Source organism: Acanthaster planci, linkage group LG06 (assembly GCF_054643075.1).
Source record: "Acanthaster planci isolate LZ-2023a linkage group LG06, COTS_SCS, whole genome shotgun sequence".
Taxonomy (NCBI): Eukaryota; Metazoa; Echinodermata; class Asteroidea; order Valvatida; family Acanthasteridae; genus Acanthaster; species Acanthaster planci.
This window is the reverse complement of record NC_141782.1, coordinates 6,725,851-6,740,605: the sequence shown is the minus strand read 5'-3', so window position 1 is coordinate 6,740,605 and position 14,755 is coordinate 6,725,851. Positions and strand designations below refer to the sequence as shown.

General features: G+C 39.6%; 2 protein-coding genes and 1 long non-coding RNA gene across 6 annotated transcripts in view; 2 read left to right on the top strand and 1 right to left on the bottom strand.

Moving 5' to 3' along the window:
• lonp2 (lon peptidase 2, peroxisomal) overlaps positions 1 to 14,755 on the top strand; it is a 91,384-nt gene that overhangs the window by 19,437 nt on the left and 57,192 nt on the right. The window lies entirely within an intron of this gene.
• Positions 7,678 to 14,736, bottom strand: LOC147798779 (uncharacterized). Of its 2 annotated transcripts, none has more exons than XR_015425657.1 (5): positions 14,597 to 14,736; positions 14,138 to 14,196; positions 12,265 to 12,378; positions 11,038 to 11,096; positions 7,678 to 9,098 (listed from the first exon to the last, which is right to left on the bottom strand). It is a non-coding gene; the product is annotated as an uncharacterized LOC147798779 (long non-coding RNA). The 2 variants fall into 2 exon arrangements; XR_015425656.1 differs by having other exon boundaries at positions 14,532 to 14,671.
• LOC110983536 (uncharacterized) lies at positions 9,097 to 14,142 on the top strand. 3 transcript variants are annotated; one of them, XM_087138175.1, is made up of 7 exons: positions 9,097 to 9,483; positions 9,968 to 10,054; positions 10,286 to 10,345; positions 10,454 to 10,534; positions 10,745 to 10,807; positions 11,243 to 11,569; positions 12,271 to 14,142. In XM_087138175.1, exons 1-7 carry the CDS (start codon positions 9,451 to 9,453, stop codon positions 12,784 to 12,786), a joined length of 1,167 nt encoding a protein of 388 aa, XP_086994301.1. In that variant the 5' UTR covers positions 9,097 to 9,450; the 3' UTR covers positions 12,787 to 14,142. The 3 variants fall into 3 exon arrangements, with proteins under 3 accessions (XP_086994301.1, XP_086994300.1, XP_086994302.1); XM_087138174.1 differs by having other exon boundaries at positions 11,240 to 11,569; XM_087138176.1 differs by lacking the exon at positions 10,286 to 10,345 and having other exon boundaries at positions 11,240 to 11,569.

Here is a 14,755-nt window from a genome sequence, read left to right as displayed (position 1 = left end):
GGAAGTTGTCAAAGTCCTCCCTAGCAAATTGGAAAAAAGTAGATGCTCTGGGTGGGTATGGATGCCATTGTTTGGCACTGGTGAGAACTTTTAACATCTCGACGCATGAACTTTCAAGTAGAAGTTCCGGGAAAATCGGCGTTAATGCCTCCAACTTAGCAGGATGGCGGTTGGAGGAAGCATGGGAAGAGGCCTCAGCCGTAGATTGATAGGAAGTCAGCCCTAATATGTGGATCATATCTTTCTAAAGAAGATGGAGAGAATGGATTGCCCTTTCCCAGGCCAAAGCTATATTTCTCTATATCTCCATTTCTCCAATTTATTTGTTTATCTTTATAATCGTTTTCAAGTACCGAGTTACTTTCCCTATGTAGTTTGTTTCGTGATATTACGAGTTGTAAAACTGTTTTAAACTACAGTTGTATGCTATGAGGTGCCACAAGAGGATAAACTTTTATTCTTAACAGGTGACTCAGACTGTTTATTGTTCTTTATCTCCATACAAAATGTAACAGGTACACATGCTAATTGCTTTGAAATATGGATGAAATCCACATACCTGTAATTCACAAAATAATTCCTGACAGTTTCCAACATGCCCAGTCGTTATTTACTTTCTATTATGCTAGTGTACCGGTACATGTAGTCAGTTTTGGCATTCAGCTCAACTTTTGACCTTGTAAAACAGTGTTTTATACAGTTTAATGTCAAAAGGTTTCTTGATTAATTCGACTTACGTGTAGCTGAAGTCTGTGCATAGTAATTTAAAAAATGCATGGTGTGTAAACAGTAACATTACTTCACAAAATAATTCAAGTTGTTTAGCTTGCTATGATGCATCACAGTTTCATGTTACTGTCATGTACATGTACAAAGTTTTTGTAGTAAAATTTACTTCTGACCAACTTATTTGAGTTTATTTTAATTTCAGATTCCTTTTGTGTTTTGTATAGGCCTAAAAATGATAAATGTGAAGACTGAACATTGATTGCATTTTTTGTAAAAATTTAAAAAAATAACAGGGTGTGATATAATAATGTAATGGGTGGAAATAAATTGAGGATATTATTGAACCCAACTGATACAATACAAGGTTAGCTTTTGCAACATTATCGCCACTGAATGAATTTTTAACAATTTCAACTTTGGAAGAAAATATAATTCAAAAATTGCTGTGCAGTGCTTGCCGGCTACGGTAACCTATAGTACAAACAAAACGACCAGGAGGACCTGATGTTTGGATCAGTAAAAAATTACTGACAAAATGTACAACATGACTCCCCAGAGCATGGCTGGCTAGAGGGCAGCTGGTACATGTAGGCACAATCTTGGTTGAGCCGTAGATCCCAAAATGCCATGGGTTTTTGGTCAGGGGTTTGCTCTGAAACTGGTGTGGGGATGTGATTTTTTCACTCATTTTTTTCTCAGGAATGATGTTGAAGTGCTTGGCATGTATGCCTTAGAAAGAGTGACGTGTTTACTTTTGAGATTGATCTTGCTAAGCTTAATCATAAATTCATGCAGGCCTTTTTATATTGGGCCCATATGTCGATTTGCTGTAGTTTGGTTCCAAGCTGAGCAGATCCCTGACGACCAATTATAAAATCAAAGGGGAATTGTCAGATCCAGTCATAGTCAGATGCAACGGTGCACATAGAAAATGGCAGATTTTAAACTCAGAATTCCCTGTTTTGTACCCTTTTGTTGGAATGACAACATTTACCATCAGATTCCTTGTGCTTCAAACCAGCTTGTAAGCTAGTTTTTGTGTAGTTCTGAGTTGGGTGCCACGAAGATCATTTTCTGAGTGGAATTTTGGGTGCGTTTCATAGCCTACATGTAAATATTGTTACGTCAACTTAAGAATGAAATGTTACAACAAGACATAGAGAACTCATGAATTATGGTTGTTGACTTGGGATTAAGATTCTGGTGATTAGGATTACAACAAATTAGACTCTGTGAATTCCTGATTCCCTGATTTTCTTCCTACAGCTTGACTCCACTCCCCACATTGGTGCCAAGTGTCGCATTTATTCCCACAAGCCAGCCTCAGTCTCGCCAGTCTGATCGAACTATTTCTAACTGTGGGGAAAGTCACCTGACCTGAACCTAAACTATCTGCCTTGGCCCTTGAATTTGACATGCAATCTAAGGTCCAGGGGTCAGGGGTTGTTTTGGCAGAAATATTTTCAATTTCAATTTCAGTTAACATTTATTTCGGTAGTGTAAATGTAAATGTAACAATCAGGTTATATGAATGTGTACAATTAATCAAGGATATAAAAAGAAACAAATAAATACGATAATAACTAAGATGACATTATGCACTACAGAGGCATAATCAAAAGCCTGGGGCTTGTACTGAAATGCCTTGAGAGAAGACAGACAGACAATAGGTCACAGGACTAACAAATAAGACAAGAAATGAAGAACGACGGACGGAAAACAACGGATGAAAATAATGTATACAAGGCAATAACAGATACAATGGGATCAAAAATAGTAATATGCAAGTAATGAAACTGAGAGGGAAATTAAGCTAAATAACTGGAGATAAGACTATTTTTGTATGAGGTTTTGAAGCAGCCCACAGACGATTGTTTTCAGGGTCATGCTGATACTATTCCATAGTCGTGGCCCCTGAAATCGTAAAGTATTGATTGAATAGGTTGTGGGAGTGTATGGAAGATGAAGATTGTTGCAAGACCTTGTGCAATAGTCATGGACATTGTGGACAGGGGTGAAGACAGACAAAAAGGCATGTGGAAGAAGATTATTGGTGTATTTGAACATAAAAATCCCAGTTTGGAGTTTGTTTATATCAGTGAGTATGTGTGTGTTGAGTCGTGCAAAGAGAGGGGCTGTGTGTGTCTATGGAGGTGATTGAGTACAAATCCGAACAGCTCTTTTCGGAATAATTATTATCGGGTGCAGTTGATTATAGCTCGAATGTGCCCAAACAACATTACAGTAATTGAAATAAGGAAGGATTAAGATATTATAAAGAGTGAATTGGGTGGAAGGGGGAGAAAAGTGCAGAGCTTAGATAAGACACCTGTATTCTGTGAAGTGGTCTTACCAATCAAAGCGATGTGGTCGTTCCAGTTCAATTGATCGTCGAGTATAACTCCTAAGAATTTTATAGAATGTACCTGGGAAATAGGTAAATTATTAATGTAAATGGAGGGAGTAGTAGCCCTCGGTTCAGACTTGGTAAAGAACATGCACTTGGTTTTGTTAGAGTTCAGAGAAAGTTTGTTAGCTTGAAACCATAATGAGACATTAGCATGTATGTTGCAGATTCTCTCAAGGAGCTAAGATGTAATGGGGCACCTACTGTCGCAGCTGCTGCTTCATTTCCACATGAAAAAACTGTAGGCTCAGGCTACCCATTAAGTTTGTACACGTACATGTAGGCAGTTGTGGCTGATGACATACTGATAGTGGAGAGAGCGAGGCCTTTCAGCAAGAGTTGAGCTATGGATGCATTTACCGTATGTAGCCACTTGTTGCTAGCATTTGGCAATTAGATGAACTGGTCCACACTTTTGTAGTAAGTTTCCCAAGTACTACTTGAAAAGGAAGACCTCCCAAAATTAGGTCATCTGTGAATGGGAGAGTGCATCAATGATATTGTAATGTGTACCCAGTTTTATAATCTTCCCACATTTTGATGACTGTTAATGATTAAAACCACAACCTCATTGTCCACCTGAATTATTATTATTTTCCCAGCAAGGGATTGCCCCTGAACTCTAAGTAGGCAATGGATGGCTTACTGCCCCAAACAGACTTTGGCAAGACCCCTTTAAACCACTGGTTTTGAAGGCACCCCATGCCTATAGCCCCCCACCAGCATCTGTGAATAGTTGAAGATCTTGAGTACCCATGGACACTGTCTTTGGCAACTGGAGGCCTTGTTGAACGTGAAGCAGATGCCACTTTCATGGATGGGACTGCCAACAAAAGGCGTTGATAGGTTGTTTTAGATGTGCAGATGAGGACCCCCCGTCCAAGAGAGCTTATGTTGGGGGAGCACATAGTCACTACGTAGAGAGCCCACAGTTCCCATTGATGAAGGACCTAGACCTACATGTAAATGAGTAGGATTGTTCAAGCATCCAAAATTGTTGATCATATTCTAGTGACCCAGAGCTCCGGAAGTGAGTGGCTGCCGTTCTTTCCACATGTACATGTACAGTACCGCCCACATCTAGTTCCTTTAACGAGCGAGGGCCCTCGATCCACACGCGAGGAACGGGCGAGGGCCTTCCCTTAAAACTCGCGTGTGTGCGAGGAACGAGCGCGTGTCAAACGAGGCGAGTCGGGTAGCTTACAGGCCTCGCGTGACTCTCCCGAGGAACGAGCGAGTGACTCGCAAACGGAGTAGTGCGCGAGGGAGATCCGCGTAGAGCCGGGAGTTTGCACTCCGATGACCATTTACGAATTGGGTCATCGCTCCCCAAACGTCATCAGCGCTAGCGAAAGCGTGACGTGACTATTGGAATTGTCTTTTCCGTTCTAAAGATGTAATAATTTAAATAAGCTGAAGTAAAATAGCCTTACCTGATAGAGACGAAAAGTCCGTGCCCAAAATTCACTTTCGAATAATGTAACACGATGAAAATTGGAACTTCGTGCACTTATACAAAGTAGCTGAATGAAAATTTGAAAAATTGCTGTTGAGTGGCCTTTAGAAAAAACGTCAATGAGAACTGGAACTCACACAAATTATAAACAGTTTTCAAAACCCTAAAGAAATGCACAAGACAAAATAATACATAATTTGAAAACAAAAATATCTGTTTCATTTACGTGTGCTGGCATGAACTTGACATGCCGTGCCGACCAATTCCGTAGTTGTAATTGTAAATGTACCTTAGGCACAAGCCAGTGAATGTGAACTTTAAGGGGGTAAAATCTTCCACCGTAGTTGCCTTATAAACATCATATACTTTGAGAGGGGATAAATGACATGGTGGGCCTAAGGAGTAAAATGTGATAGCCACTGATTGGCCCCGACTATTCTTTCATTGCGTGAAATAGCTTCAGATGCAAGTTAGGGCCATCCAGCAAACGGGGAAGGATCTGGAATGGTTAATTTTGACAAATGGATTGACCCCCGATTATGTCTTGAATCTTGCGTCTCAGAATTAGAATTTTGCTACGTGTTCGGAACTATTTGCCCGTAAGGAAACTTAACCTTCTTGCGAAATCACTTATTTTTACTCGACTTGATTATTGTGACCTTGTGGGGTGTAAGGCAGCCAATACCTTAGTGCAACGTCTCGATTTTTGTTCAATCGAACAGGAAGGGTCATCTTGAAGGTTCCACCAAGAACACCTCGTGTTTTCGTTTATAACAAGTTGGGATGGGAGCTTACACGTCAGACGTGAACGCCATCTGAATATGATGGTTTATAAATGATTAAGTGGCCTTGTTCCAGATTACCTTAGCACTTTGTTTTCTTATGTAAGCAATCGGCACTCTTATCATACTAGGCATTGTGTGGAGGAAAATCTCTGTCTCCCTCAATAAAGGACAGGATTTAGGAAGAGAACATTCCAATTTCGAGGTGTGCAGGCTTGGAACAAACTGCCTGTGGCGATAAAGCATCCCGTCCCAACAAGTTTAAGTAATTTTAAAAATCAGCTCCCTGTAATGTTTTATTGTAAATTTATAATTGATACTCTGCTTACTTTATATTCTTAGTTTTCTTTACTCATATTATTTAAATTATTCTCAGTATTTTTATCTACAGATATGTAGTTTTACCTGGTTCCATTTTAATCCGCTTTGTCTTATATCTTATGATTGTTCACTAGGACTCATGGGAGAACAGTTTATTTTTTTAAGAACTGAATGAGTCACCCAGTATAAATTAGAAATAATAATAATGTCCCCTGAAAAAGGAAACCTCTTAACAATGACGAAGATAAACTACTGGAATAATCTAAATTAGCACAAGTATTCCTCATTGAGTAAATAACAATCGTCTTTCTAAAGGATTTTTCTTTCAGTCACTGTAATGTGTACCATCTTAAATAGAATATGGGGGCAACGAACCCAAAAATATCGTTTAAATGATAAAGCATGTTAATAAATTTGACTGTTGTTTTGATGATTTCAGCCAAGAAAACCAGATACATTTCCATACTTTTACAAGTGTTTTCTATAAAAAAGCAAACACCACATTTATTAGTACTAAGCAATATATACACGCAGTGTATACAGATGGAACTATTAATGGCATAGGGGTACTCGTGACCGACGACAGCTCACCACGATGAGTGTTACAAGGGGCCGCTAAGCCAAGGGGATTAAAGATATGGTGAATAGGAAGTTTTCACCCTATAGACTCCACCTAACTGAGCCTGGTAAGCGTTGCCGGTTAATTTTCTTCCCCAGTGACTGGATGAGTCAACGCCTGTAATTACTGTGGTGCAACAGATTCTAAGCTAGGGTATAAAGTGTGGGGGAATGAATGTAGCAAGCTAGTTTCCATAACACATGTACATGAGTTCTACCGGCTGCAGCATCTAACACTGACCATCATGTCACGCCTGCCTCTAGTCGTCAAACACCAGATAATCTGCCTTGATAAAGATGGGCACTCTCCAGCGGCCATTCGCCGAAAACTTTTAGGTGATGGTTTCCGAACAGAGACACGCACAGTTCGGCGTTTTCTCCAGCGCTACAAGGTGCACGGAAGATTTGCCGACAAGCCAAGGCCCGGGCGAAGCTCAAGACTCCAACCGCAGCATCTCGACCTCATAGATACCCTTTACGAGAACGATGACGAGCTAACAGCCCAAGACATTCAGCGAGCCTTAATGGACGAAGGGGTTGAGGTCTCCCTTTCAACAGTAAAGCGAGTGAGGAAAAAACTTCAGTGGGTCAAAACGGGGACTAAGTATTGTCAATTGATTCGCATCCCCAACAGACAGTCAAGGCTCGAATTTTGCCGAGCTGCATTGGCTCGGAACGAGACCTTTGACAATGTCATTTTTACGGACGAGTGTTCGATACAGATGGAGTCCCATAGTAAACTTACGTTTAGAAAAATTGGCAATCCAAGAAAACTTAAACCAAAGGCAAAGCATCCCTATAAGGTCCATGTTTGGGGGGGAATTTCAACACGGGGCGTTACTCAAGTGCTCATTTTCGAGAAAATCATGGATAGTCAATTCTACCAAGAAGAGATCCTGAAAAATACACTTCTTCCATTTGCAAACACTGTGTTCCCTGACGGATACAGATTTCAACACGACAATGATCCCAAACACACTAGTAAAGCCACAGTTGAGTTCATGAAAGCAAACGGGATAAATTGGTTCAAAACTCCCGCTGAGTCCCCAGACCTCAACCCCATCGAAAACCTGTGGCATCAGCTCAAGCACCACCTTCGAAGGCGAGTGAAGCCCAAGACTGCTGAAGAGCTGAAGGCAGGTATCCTGGAATTTTGGAGTACGACACCGACCCGAGAACTGTGCAAGAAGTACATACACCACCTACAGAAGGTTATGCCGGTAGTGGTGGAGAGGAAGGGCTGCGCATCTGGGTATTAACACCCATTCATACCAACGGCTCTTTTCAGGGCCGCCATATCTATAAAAGAGATAGACCTAATAAATGGCTTGCTATTAATTTCCATTCATGTCAGACTATAGGAATTCAAATTCCGGTAGATCCGAATAACTGGATTTTTAATCAATTTGTGGGCGTAATAGCCGTACATGTTGATGCATAAAATTAAAAATACAGAACTTTCCAAACTGCTTGAAAGATTTAACAAAGTTAGACTTGGTACACGCGGCAAAAATAATACCGAAACAAAAACATGTGTTAAACCGCCACGGATGGGGTTAAAAAGAGAAATGGATAGCATGTACATGAGCATTCATGTGGGCATTGAGGGGTTAGCGTTTTCGTACATGTACATGTATTGGTATATGGGTGGCAGGCTTACGGAGTAGTTTCTGCTAGCGAAAATGTTTTACTTCCATCGACGTTTCAGCGGCCATAATCTTAACTACTGTAAGCACTTCTCAATTGGTTGGGATCTACGGCATTTAATTAAAAACGTACTCAGATTAAAACAAACGGACATTGGGCCTTGCAAGGTCTTGTGGATATGCCCTTTGCGCTTTGTACCCCACGTAAAGGTATGCTTTCACGAGAAAAACGACTACCGGTACTGTCCCCTCTTACAAACTAAAACTACAATTTTGATGAAGTTTTCTGTAATTGATTTCATGACCTAGAAAATTCTTCATAACTTTGGCAAAATTTCTCCCATCCGTATAAATTGACAGAAAAGTGACTGCAGCCCCTTAATTTGGGTGTCCCTTTATGATTTGTGAAGTTCCAAGTCCCTATTGTTCCGTTCGAAAAAAATCACCGCCATTGAAACCTCTGGCGGCGCGACACCAGTAAGTACCATCTATTGTCCATTTTCCTCGTAACCCCCCCTCCCCGCGATGCACAGTCATTAGAACAGCGCTGCATGAATCAGCGGATTATTGATTAGTAAGTTAAGTTTCTTCTCCACGCAAATCACTGTTTCAAAGACATCAAAGTCTCCGTTGTGAGAACTTCTTCACTATCCAGATTACAATCGATCGAAGCCTCTCACGGTGTGGGAACACCTAATCTTTAACATTTGGAGTTGAAACGGACCGCCTATCGTCGGTTAACAATAAAGGAGGAGGGGGGGTTACGTCGGGCGTGGTTTGATGGTTGAAAGGTCCACGAGCCTCTGCTTATTTCATATCCAATTCACAAGAACAATAGGTTGCGTCAGTGAGAAACGCTGACGCCACGTCGTATGGCTTGCTAAAATCATCGCATTTTGAAGTTGTCTTCCTTGCACTTCAGTCACCAAACATTCCAACATGTCGATTCGACGTCAATTGAAAGTTTTTCGTGAAGCCCTCATACATTTTATTGACGAAGGCACAACTGCCGTCCTTCCCACTAAGTTGACAAGAGGCACAGCGCAAGCAATGCTAAAAGTCGGAGAAACTGTGGAAGTGTGCTGGGAAAACAGCGTAGTTCCTGGCAAAATCATCCTGCTTTCCGGTGAGTGTAATAACTGGGGGGAAAAGAGACAGATGTTAACTTTAACACAATGTATATGATAGCCAACAAATCTTTAATGTAAAGAATGATTTATGTCAACCAACATACAGTGTACATGTATGTTGAAATTTCAACTTAGTTTCCGACTGGCACGAGTGCGATGCGTCCAAGGTAGTGTTGGTTCCAATTAACAAGATCCCTCGGATCAAGTGAACCGGATGACTTGGTGATACAACTATGAGATATCGAAAGTTTAATGTTTGGAATTGCCAATAGCATTTCAAGAGTATATGTATTTTAATGCAAGTCTTTAAATGTCTCTCTTTTAAGATGACCATTCCGAGCTCCTCCGTGCTCAACGAGAGATGACAGTACCTCAGCTTTCAAAAAACTGTCTGGTAAGTGCGTTTATACCACTGATTATCGATATGTGTACTTTTCAAAAACCTGTTGTGGCAGTGTGGAATCAAAATTTTTTCGTATTCCAAACAGTTACCTCGCAGTTATTTTATCCGTACTATTTATCAGCCGCATCTAAATTTTCACTTTTTCACTAAATTTTACTTCATGTTTTCTCTTGATATTCATTATCATGCAAACATGGCAAGCACCTTGGTATTCATTCTGTCAATGACTTTTCGTCGCACTTTTGCTGCAAACTGCTGTATTTTATACTTAATTAGATATTTTAGTATATCAGTTGGATTTCCTGTCATTTTTTTATTCTGAAAGCTCAAACCCAACTTGCTGACGCTGAATGCGTCACACCTTTAAGTATCAAAAAGCGTAAATACACACGAGTTTGTGAGAATCTACGTCCCTTCTGTGAAAACTGTATCAATACTCATGCATATCTAACCGTAATTATTTCACTCTGACTAGGATGTCACAACGTCGGGTAGTGACGTCAGTATGAATGAGAATTCAACCGAGATGACAGGGAGCCAGAATGGAAACAGAAAGACAAACGTAAATATCTTAATTAATGAATCTTAGTTAATGCATTACTGGGTCATTGCAACCACCAAAATCAATCGCAAATGTGGCGTCAAAAGTAGTTCTTGACGAGAGGAGATTTATATGCATTTGGCGATTTCATGTTTCTTTAAACTGTTGGCTGTCATTCGTTATTTAAAATCTAACATGCATAACCGTAGAATGGACGCTTAATGCACATTTTTCGTGGCCATTTCTTTCCAGGCATGCAAGGAAACAGTGACGAAGCAAAAGGGTTGCAGTGTTAAGCGCAAGGACACAGCGGTATGTTTTAATAAGTAAATAGGAACACGTAATAAAAATTTGATTTTGGCTTAACTCTTCTTTTTTTGAAATGTGAAATTAAATATATATCTCTTGCCCTTTTCACAGGAAACTGCATGTGCAAAGAAAATAAAGACAGCGAAGGTTGTGGTCCAGGAGAAAAATGCAACTAAGGCAAAGAAGAAGGAGGTATGATGGTATAAGTAGATCGTTTTAATTTATGAGCTAATAAAAATTCATTCATGAAAGAAAAAAAATCATAAAAGTCAAAATTAAGCCTCTTTGCAACTACGTTACATGTTTCTTTCCACACTGTTTGGACTATTTAAAGATGCATGTTTTGATTTATTGGGCCATCTTCAAAACTAAGTATTTACTCATTTTCCCTTTCCAACCCAGGCTGCAAGAGTTGTATGCAGAGGGGCCGGGCCATTGGAACCACTCTGCGACATAACAAATACGGTTGGTTTGAGTAATTTACTTTAAAGAGCAAGGACACATACAGTTTATTTACGTTATTTTGTTTTCTGAATTATTCTTTGTAAATTTCTTGTGTAGATACAGGAAAAAGACAAAAAAAAATACTCTACAGTTGCTTTTTACATCACCTACTGAAAAAAAAAAATAAGGACCAAATTTTACGGCTTTCCTATCCACACATTTCACTTCTAGCATGTAAATACCCCACTTACCATTCGGGCAGAATCGTTCAAATAAAGATCATGCTTACAGTCCACAATTCCTCATCAACCTGTAAAATGTGATTATTGAAAGAATGAACAACAGGTGGGATATGCTACACTACAGAAAATAATTCAATGCTGGGGCTCCTCTGCAAGTTAGTTACATGCATTTCAAAGAGACATGCTTGAGTCCTGTAATATTTTGTTGCAGCAGGTATGGAATTTAGTTGCACCAAGACTTGATGAGGAAATCCCCATGGAGGTGGAACCCCAAGACCAGCAGGGACCCGCAGATCAGCAGGGACCCACAGATCAGCAGGGACCCACAGATCAGCAGGGTCCCACAGACCAGCAGGGTCCCACAGACCAGCAGGCCTCAGAAGGCCAGCAGGCTTCAGAAGGCCAAGCAGAACAGGAGTGGCAGTCAACATTGCATGATGATATGCTTGGGCTACCTGAAGAGCATGACTGGCCATTTTCTCCAGTACCCTCCCCTTCAACTTCAAGCAGTGTGCAATTGGGTTCACTCGACCTATCAAAGGTAAATCACTTGTTAGCTTTTGTATTCTTTTTGTAGCAAAACCATTTTCTAAAATTCTTTGACAAACTGCCAAAACTAATTAACTCAAATGAAGTTCTTATCACTGAGGATTACATGAATGGGAAATGGAAAGCCCAACATCGGGGCTGGATTAAATTAATAGAACGCTCATCCTTTGCAGCTGGGTGCAGACATTCTGAATTCAAATGAGCATTTTATAACACGACATGTCAACACTTAAACACGACATTTAAACACGACATGTCAGTTAAACACCAAGGCAATACCATCTGCAGCAGATACACTGATGTTTTTATGCAGAACAAAATGAATCGCTCATTCACTGATTACATGTATGTACGCATGTAGTTGGGATTGTAACTTGTGAGACAGCCAAGTTAAAATGCGGTTAGTAGAAAAGTATATAGAGTACCGAAGTGTGACATCACTGTGAACCAGAAGTGCAGTACAAACAAATGGAGTACGCGCGCATGTTGGTTCACGCGCTGGTTCTGCCGTAATGCCTTTTACACACAGAATTGTGCGCGTGTTGTATTAACTTCGATATAAAAAAGGGGCTTTTAAGGTCAAAAGGTGCTGAAAAGGTCAAAAGGTGCTGAAATGCACAATGAAGATGTAACTTTTCTTTGCTTAAGATGAAAACTAACTTAAACCTGTACTCTTTTTTTACTTACGTGTAGCTTGATTGTAACTCATGCCCCTGCTTGAAGACTGTGGAGGAGTTAACAAAACTGGCCCTTGGAAACAGGAAGTTGCTTGAGGAAAACAACAGGCTTCTTCAGCTCCTCCTGAAGGAAAAGAGTAGTGGCGCTACTGGTATTCACACTACGAGTTCAGACTACATTCAAATCCAGGCTATACCGAACATTGAGGGTTTTCAGGCAGGTACTGAGGAGTCATTAATTTCACAAGAAAAAATCATGCAGATCTTCAACAAACGATCCTCAATTCCTAATTTTGCATTAACTTTGATAAGGGAATTATTTACAGAGTCGGAGATGATGAGATCTAACTGTAGGGGGGTCAGGGGGAAGGATACGTTAGATCCTCATAGATTGACGTTTGTCAAGGATATAGTTGAAAAGTATGTTTCCATACCCAAGCAGGAGTATGAGGTTTATTGGAGCAAAAAGTGTGTAACTGCTATTGATGAAGGATGTAGAAGGCTGTGCAGGAAGCCCAAAGGAGACATTTAGAAAGACCCAGTGAGGTACAAAAAATTCTAACTTGCAAATTAAAGTAAATACATGTACCAAACAAACATGCTTAGCTGGATTTATGAGAAAGGGGCAGGAGGGGCTTTTTATTTTCAAGATGGCCGGCATTAATTTTACAAAATCAAACTCTTGATTTTCCATTGTAAACATGAAACAGTTGTGTACACATTTCAATATTAACAAGTAAAACATGGGTACTAAGAGTACATGTATTTGGAAAATTCAGGTGTGAGAAACTGATGGGAAACAAAGTGGAAGTTCCTCAAGCTTATTGTGCTGATGAGTATTCTATTGTTTTAGCTTAATTGACCTTTGACTTCATTGTTTTGCAACCAAATTCAATAAAGTTCTTAAGACCATAGAGAAGAATCCACACACCAAATTTGAAGTCAGTAAGATAATTTTTTCATCTTATTGCGCTGACAGGTATTCTATTGTTTTAGCTTATTGACCTTTAACCTCATTGTTTTGCAACCAAATTCAATAAAGTTCTTAAGACCATAGAGAAGAATCCACACACCAAATTTGAAGTCAGTAAGATTAATTTTTTTTATCTTATTGCGCTGACAGGTATTCTATTGTTTTAGCTTAATTGACCTTTGACCTCATTGTTTTGCAACCAAATTCAATAAAGTTCTTAAGACCATAGAGAAGAATCCACACACCAAATTTGAAGTCAGTAAGATAATTTTTTCATCTTATTGCGCTGACAGGTATTCTATTGTTTTAGCTTAATTGACCTTTGACCTCATTGTTTTGCAACCAAATTCAATAAAGTTCTTAAGACCATAGAGAAGAATCCACACACCAAATTTGAAGTCAGTAAGATTAACTTTTTTTATCTTATTGCGCTGACAGGTATTCTATTGTTTTAGCTTAATTGACCTTAGACCTCATTGTTTTGCAACCAAATTCAATAAAGTTCTTAAGACCATAGAGAAGAATCCACACACCAAATTTGAAGTCAGTAAGATTAACTTTTTTTATCTTATTGCGCTGACAGGTATTCTATTGTTTTGCTTACTTGACCTTTGACCTCATTGCTTTGCAACCATATTCGATAGGGTTCTTAAGACCGCAGAGAACACTCCAGAAACCAAATTTGAAGTCGACAAGATAAAGAATTCTCAAGTTATTGCACTGACAAGAATTGTGGAAGTGCACACACACACACACCCACTGAAGGACAAGGCAGAAACAGCAGCCCCCTTATTGTGAGCATAACCAGGATTAAATTATTTAAGCCATCTTATTAAAAAAATAATTTTTTTTTAATATTCTGAGGGAGAATAAGTTAAAATTTAGCACACTCTTGAGTTATAGGACTTACCCTATTCAGCGGTTTTGTGCAAAATCCATTGTCCACAGAGACCAAGAATCTGAAACATTCTTCACATATCAAGGTATTTTCAAGTAAAAACATACACAAGAAAATTGGAAAACGTTTGGCTAACCAAACTCAGTCTTCTCTGCTTTTTGTATAGGCTGACATGATTGAAATGATTATATTATTGTATGAGGCATTACCTCTGAACTGATGATGGTAATTAACATGATGAATAGTGGCAAAATGATGATGACTAATGGTGATACAAGGTGTAAATGTTAACTGTCAGAATGCTTGTCAACAGACTTATTATTGTTTCCGTCATGTCCATGATTAGGAAAAGCTTATCTTTCCAAACTTTGCACAACGATCAAAAACGAAAAGGTGGGAGAGTTACATGAACTTGGTCCGGTCCAGGTACTAAGTATGAATATGATGAAAACAGACGATCGTCCACTGAACCTGTTGAAAGTCTGAATGAAGCCATCCGCCGCTTTGCGATGGTTCTGTGAACGAAAAACAACTTTGTAGCTCCGTGCCCAAACTGGAGATTTCACAAAAATGTCTTCCAAGGCAGCTCCGATATATCAGAACATGGTTCATGTACTCCGATCCACCACA